We start from the raw sequence: 7,610 nt of genomic DNA on the forward strand, positions 1-7,610 counted from the left end.
TCTGTAAACCCCCGCGTTTGCCGAAATGAAATGGGCAAACGCTTCAGGTTAGCAACATATGCTGCAGGAACAGCTCTTGCTCATCCAATCATAGGTACTTCCGATTAGCTAAAACTAAGTTGAATTAATCTAAAACATCGTCACCCACTGGTTAAAAGCGGGTATTTATACCCAGATTAGCCAAAATATGTGAAAAGCACAATAGTAAGACACAAAACAAAAAATATTGGGGTTTCGTTGTGTTTGAACGTCTTGCGTAATACGAGCCAGACTCCTATATGTATAATTTGATACTAGTAATAACTATCACAGGTTTTTTACATTCTCGATCGAATACATTAATACCTGCAACCAATAATATTCATTTTACATACAATAATATTAGTATTAATAGTATTAATATGTACTATTATATTAATAGTACTGCGGCAACGTTAGTACTAATTATTAATACGTAGTACTGGTAGTAACTTACGTAAAATGCCAATTTATGACGTATTGTGCTTTTCACTTGTTTTGGCTATTCACACCATAAACCTGGGTGTTTGTTACATCGACCCCAGTGTTTTAGATAATCCGTACCGTGATTTAAGATCATGTTTCGTAACAGAATGTAATTATAGGAGGTCATTTATGCAACTCCCTCGCTTTTGCTTGCACATTTGAAAAGTGCAAATCGAAGTTATATCTGCTATTCTCGGGATCAAATTGCACAATTCACTGGCCACCATAACGTTAAGGGCTGGTCTGGATGCCACCCCATAAAATTATGCCATAAACCGTTTTGGCAAGTCTGCAAAAATTTCCCAAAGTCTCATATCCCACGATATAAAGGAGAAAAGAAATATTTACAAAGTTGTCTGGATGCCAGTTGAATTATGGAAAAATTATTCGATTTCCGATTGACTGTGAAGTGCAAGACTTCAACATGAACACAAACCTCCATAATAACGTTGGACCAAATCGGTCCATTTTATTTATGCCATAAAACACCCGATTCTCAAGAAAACCGTGGCATAAAGTTTTGAACTTTGGTGGCATCCAGATGCACAAAATCTCGAAAAATGGAATATTTTGATTTTGGCAACTTTTCTTCGAAAAACGGCAATTTTATGCCATTTTTTGTGGCATCCAGACCCAGCCTAAACAACTTTTGATATTACAAATGTCACACAGCGAGGACATGCGCCGGTGTTCTATCGTACAGCGATGTACGTATGGTGCCACATCGTAGAAAACCACGCCATATTCTTGTTCCATTGCATAGTACATGCAGGTAGCGTGTACTACGCGATGGAATTAATAGCCAAGGTGTTTTGGTCACTTCAGGATCACATGTTATTATTATTGCTCAGAGTTATTTGGCATTTATAAAACCCCATTGAATTAGGTAAAACACCGGGTATATATTCAACTTTGTAGCACAGTTACAACAGAAGTACCACTCTTTTAGCCACGTAAAACCGACGCCAAAACAAGTGAAAAGCACAATAAATGTTCAATTAATTGTTGACTCATGTAAGAGAGGTGCCCCAGCAAAACCTTCGAATCTCCTCGAAATGCTTACAAAGTCCAATTTCGCCTCTAAAATTTTATGCTTGTAGCTGAAATGCAGGCCTGCTTTTCCACTCGAAAGTATTTAGTTTTGCGGTAATCGACACGTCAAATTTACAATTTGACGTGATTTACAATTTCCAAGCAAAGTTAGATTGTTTTGGATGATGAATTTATGATACACAGTTTAAACTTACAGTGTTAATATATTAATCTATTTATACCCAAATGCTTCGAAAGTTCGTGTTTAGGGTAATTTACTGTTAGTTTGCTGATTTCTGCTTCGTGATTGGCTGCTTTCCGTATCATGAATTGATCAGTGTATCATAAATCGATCATTTACGTTACAACTCGCATTCAATTTCGAAAAATCCATGGTTTTCGAATTATAAAAGGTACTAACGGTAAACGTGGAGAACCCAAGGGAACACCCCATGGTTGAGGTCTTATGCTCTTAGGCAAGGCTTGTAGTCCTTGGAAACTGTTTTAGAGGCGGAACCTATATATTTTTGAGTGTCAATGTAAGTCGTATAATTTACCCTTCCTTTTTGCCTGTATTTACGAATAGCAATTCAGAGGTTCACTGTGTGATTGGTGCATATTAAGTTGGCACATATGTCATAATTGGCACTTCACGTGTTAGTCTTTAAATTACGCAATGTTGTGAACAAACGTTTGGTCGTTCGTTCATGCGTGCAACAGTGATAGCGATATGACTAACCCCGAAACCCCGAAACCCCGTACGAATGCAAATGTGTTATGAAGGGCGCAAAACGAAGTTTAGGCTTTTTGTGACTACAGAAAACGCAAAGGCGTCTAGTGCCTGGTGCTTTGGCTCACTTCGCCGGTCATAGACATATTGTTCTCCATTGCTCGTCGTCGCTCTATAGTTAGCAAATGGCCATGATTTCTTCAGCGGTAGCAACACCTGATTCATACAGCTAACGAAAGTTAGGAGGCGTCGATGCAGTTAGCTTCTAACTACAGGTAGCCTGTCCTGTCCTAAGAAAAATACTACAAAACGTATGACCGATGAACTTACGATTGCATGTAGTACCAAGCAAGGCAATCCCTGGAAATACTTGAACTTATATTGTTAGGTACCGGTATTTGGATTCCAGTCCACTGTGTAGTAGCCACAAGGCACTATGCAGCGCTGCAGAGAACGATCAATATTACAGCATGCCTGTATTGTCCTTCTCACGCAAATTTGGACTGTATATCTAGTATTAACAAAGTACAGTGAGTGCAATCTGCAACGGTTTTTTAGAAAACGTATTGATTGGCTGAGCCATTCAGAAACTTGAAAAGGGGGGTTTAGAATGGGTTTTGGTTGGCTAGTTCATTCTCAAATCGATTTGCCAAGTCTCCAATTACGAACCGACTTGACAATACTATTAACGTTAATAGTAATTTTAATCTATTCGTACATTCGTACTATGGCTCATGTATTGTTGCAACTTCGCTATCTTCAACCGGTTTGTGGAGATGACGTGCCTCAACTCGTCTTGTGTGAGGACCGCTTGGACGAGTTTACAAAACTCTATGTCGGCGCGAGTCTCCATCTGCTTGGCCCGTTGTTGCGCCACGTGAAGGTTGCGCATTTCCTGCGCATATTCCTCCAAAAGCACCCTTGCCTTTGCTGCGAACTTCTTTCTTGGAGGTTTGGAGTTGAGGAGATCATGAAGTTCTTGAGGGTCAATGGGGTTTGCAAAGTCGTGTGTATTTGCGATGACATCGACTTCGCAATATCGGTAGACTTCATCGAAGGGAGCGTTTGGCCAGGCAAGGTCCATTATGGCTGTGTGTGGTGGGAGGTGGAATGTGAATTGATCGACGGGGGGCTGGTGAGTCCAACTGGATGTCACTTCCTCGGATCATACTTTTCATTGTCTGTCACTTGGACTTCCAATATGGAAGCATCAAACGATCAACGACAACGAACATGATGAACGTGGGTGTTATGCTACGTACACGCATTGTGTTGCTGACCTTAAGCAGCCACTTAGCAACTAATAGTATCAACAGTGGACGCTGAAAACCCAAGAGGCAAAGTGCTTGGTCTCGAGCCCAAGTACATATTTCATTAGAACACTGAAGTGTCTGCAAGCTACAGTGCTAGTAAGGTATTGTGTTGACCGTCGTCCTAGTTACCACATGTTTCATGGTTGATGGCCACAAGAATGAAGCAACTAATACAGTGTATTTTTTCGCCATGCCACTTGAAATATTTCAACACTGCAACGAACGACTGTGCGAACCGGCTTTATCATTCCCATCACCCCTCAACAATTGGTAAAGTGTAGGAGGGGGGGTCTTTGTTTGGTCAATCGTTGGGCCTCGTTAGTGCCTATGTTCCGGCCTTCCGTTGCATGGTCGTGGCTTTTGGAAAAAGTCAAGTCCAGGTGGTTGCACACGTTCTCTGCAATTTTGTGAGGGTGATTTCGGGGGTTTAACATACTGTAGCAGTATAAAAATGGGCTCGCGGGAACCGTAACCTCCAACCACGTGCTTTGCCTTAACTGGGGGCGTCAAATCAAAGACATCTGTTGAGACATCTGTGGGCAGATGCGATTACCGCGTGAAGAAGCTACAGCATGGAAAAACGAGACTCATGGCATGTAATTGAGTGATTTTGCCGTAGCTCAGTACAGTAGCGGCATTGCTGTGGTTCGGCTAAGCCAGGGTACCAATGGTGAGCGAACGAGTTCGTCGCGGGCTGGCCGTCGACGTCGATTGCCGACCACAGGGCGCACGAGTCCAAATTGTCGACAATGGACAGTACAAATGTCCGGTACTGGACGGAATGACCACGTTGGAGGGCTATGTAGCGCATTTGCAGTACACGACGACACCATGACCACAGCATGTTCGCCATCACGACGCTGGAACGAGTTGGAGGCGCCCGACCTGTGCAATTAAGTGCTGCGGCGTAGAAGTTCGGTGGATGTTTTTCAAGAGCTCTCGACGAGCAATTGACTGGTGGACGCGTGTGAAGGACCGCACGAGGAAAAGACTGCGGTAGCGCGGCCGCCTGCCGTGTAATCCCTGTTTATTCATCACGACAATGTAGCAGTACATGCCGTGTTACGCAGGATTGTGAAGCAAAAGGTAAGCCATAGTTTGCCCTGAACGGCAGTCGAAAAGTCGTGTGGTACATACAGTTAATAGTACTGCTTTTAGACTGTGGTAACGTTACTGCTTTTAGACTGGTCAAGTGTGTCCAAACCGGATGAAACCTCATACAAACCAGTACAACCTACAACTCCTTCAATAATTTATACTTCCATCCTATTAACAGTAGTAACGTTACTACTGTACCAGTGCTGTACTACGTAGTACTGAGTATTAACTACTAGTTAGTACATGTCATGTCGTAGCTCCTGTTTCCTGAGGAAGTCGAGACGGTGTTGCATCTGTCGCTGCTGCTGGATGCGCTCTGACTGGCATAAAAATGTACACAGTGGTCGCCGTCTGCGGCGCGTTCGTGGATGGACTTGCATGGGTTCCACTCGGCCGCCACCTCCGTGACTAAACCGCCTGTGTCAACTACTAGTCTCCTTCCCATAGTGGAGCTGGTCCAGCCGTCGGTGCCAGTATGGGCTAAATGGAGCCATGCTGCATGTACTGTATGGCGACTACTTGCCTGTCGTCGATCTGGAGAATACCACCTCGTCGAATCGATCTATATTTTCGTGGATATAAAATTTATATATAATTACACTACTTTCTAACGACATTGGTTTTTCATATACTACAGTACCTCCGTCCGAAAATGTTTGCTACAACCAGCAGAAATCGTGAATGAACTTGGAAAGATGAAGTATAATGTTCAAAAGGTATGTATTATGGATTTTCTGTACTGTACACAACTTTAACGCGAAGTGGGTGGTCGACGGACATTGCTGTCGTTGCGTGGAAAGTTGCTGAATGCTAGAAGTTTATGACTTACTTGATGAAGTCAATTCGATACTCGAGGTGCACTCATGGCCTTACACATACGATGAATAACTACTGTATGCATTAACATTATACGTTAGATATATTATTGTAGTATACAGTACACCGGGGTATAATGGCGTGGCGACACAAGTGGAGCTAGGCGATTACCACCCCTTGACTTGTGATGTCGACGTTGGACGATTTGGTCGCCCAAGTGTAAATCCGCTGCATCAATCTATAGACCGAGCAGAGTATCGCCTAAACCACAATGACCACCTTGGTCACGCTCGTTGCCATCGAACGCAGTGCACACCACGCCTTGGTCACGCTTGGAGCTAGATACTGGCCCAAGGCACCTTGTGACCACCGCTGGGCCTCCGCAGCGTCGCACGACGAGTCTTTGTCAACCACTGACTTGGAGGCCAACGGAAGGACAGGAACCACCGTGGCCGCAGCCGACTTACCCTCGTTCATGTCGCGGCGGTTGGTCAGTACTGAACGCAACTGGCGTCGTAGCTGAAGGCGCATCTGAGGTCGGGCCACATACGTGGCAGACTCTCTTTTCTTGAGAAGTGCGGTCGTGAGCCGAGCCAACACGTGCTCGGTAATGATCAGGGGCCGTTTGGGCAGCGGCGGGATCTACGCTCACAACGCTTCGCAGGCCGCAACGCAAACGATAGTTTTCTGGTCTTGAATGGTGCTGGTGAGCATGAACAACAAATCGTCGTAGTACTCGGCCAGTTCTGATTTGGGCCATACTGCGACGACCGTTGTACGATGCGGAATCGAGCCTCATCTACCATTGGGGTGAGCAGTGAACCCACAAAAATGAAGTCACACACTGGTCCGCGTTTTGTCCCCACAGGGACACAAGGATCTTGATGTCTTTTGACACGTCAGGCAGTCTTTGCCAGCTTGGTGAAAGACTAGGACTTTGTTGGGGGCTGTGCTCACCGGCAACGGGAGTACGACGCGTCGGCAAACGGTGCTACCGCGCCGCACGCCTTCTTCATCCACGTGTCGGGGTATGTCCTCCAGTAATAGCGGCATAGCTTTGACGACGACTGAAAGAGGCTGCTCTTGTGCGAGGTGGCACAGATTCTCGGCACATTTCTTTTCTACATGAGTCGAATGTTAAAAACTACGCCGCTCACTCAAATCAAGTCGAATGCGACTTGTATTGGTCACAAACTCTTCCTCTCGACGCGTAGATAGTGCGAACACACTTGATCACGGCGAAATCATTTCTGGTGACGAAGATGAAAACAGTCGTACCATCAGTACCTCGACGACGAACTTGCTGTAAACCTTGAGCCTCGAAGGTGCTACGCTGGACAAGACATTCAGAACTGTACAACATAAAATGGCAGAATGTGCTAGGTAGAATGAAACAGAAAAGCGAAGTAGAAGACACAGCATCGATGAGCAAAATACATGCAAAATGTGAGGCTCTCAAAATCTCGTGTAATTTGCGCTCACTGGGACTCAAATGCGCTTTTGAGACGATGAACCAACGTTCAAATTTGAAGCCATGCAGAATGCTCAAGTTTAGAAGGAGGTAGCGTTGGTGGCTCAGCCCCGAACAAATAAGAATGTAATTGTCGTGTTGGTATTGTACATTTCACCCAAATTTGGACTTGTGCGTTATTTCGCCAAATAGCATTCGAATCCATTTGACCAAATTTAAGCTTGTACAACGTTTTGGGGACTACAGTACTATTAATACTAGTATATTATACTTCGAAGTAGTTAATAACAGGATGTTATGCCTTTTAAAATTATACTTGAAGTATGAAATAAAGTATGTTTGGTTTTATAAAATGTTCGTCCTGGTCGTATTTTTATTCAGAAAACTGCATGCACGATGAAGCATCATATCATTACTGTAGAATAGTACACCTTTTTTCGGTTAATTTCAGGACCTCACCATACTTTTTCGCGAAATAAACAACCAATTCGCGGCGGTTCCACATCGTTCGTGGTATATTCGTTATATTTCGCCTGCAACCAAGAAGGTTGCAGTATATTTCAAGCGATGTTCCTTATATTTCACTGTGTATGCGCTCAATTCAACGAGTGCTCAATATATTTCGGGGTGGATTCGATATATTTCA

The 7,610-nt window shown here is 44.0% G+C and overlaps 1 protein-coding gene across 1 annotated transcript; it reads right to left on the reverse strand.

The window, feature by feature from the left end:
• Window positions 1-5,754: 5,754 nt before the first annotated feature.
• H257_04940 (hypothetical protein) lies at window positions 5,755-6,546 on the reverse strand (the record flags this gene model as incomplete). Its single annotated transcript, XM_009829604.1, has 2 exons — window positions 5,755-6,135; window positions 6,430-6,546. 2 exons carry the CDS (start codon window positions 6,544-6,546, stop codon window positions 5,755-5,757), a joined length of 498 nt encoding a protein of 165 aa, XP_009827906.1.
• Between the last annotated feature and the right edge of the window lie 1,064 nt (window positions 6,547-7,610).

Source organism: Aphanomyces astaci, assembly GCF_000520075.1.
Source record: "Aphanomyces astaci strain APO3 unplaced genomic scaffold supercont1.9, whole genome shotgun sequence".
NCBI lineage: Eukaryota > Oomycota > Saprolegniomycetes > Saprolegniales > Verrucalvaceae > Aphanomyces > Aphanomyces astaci.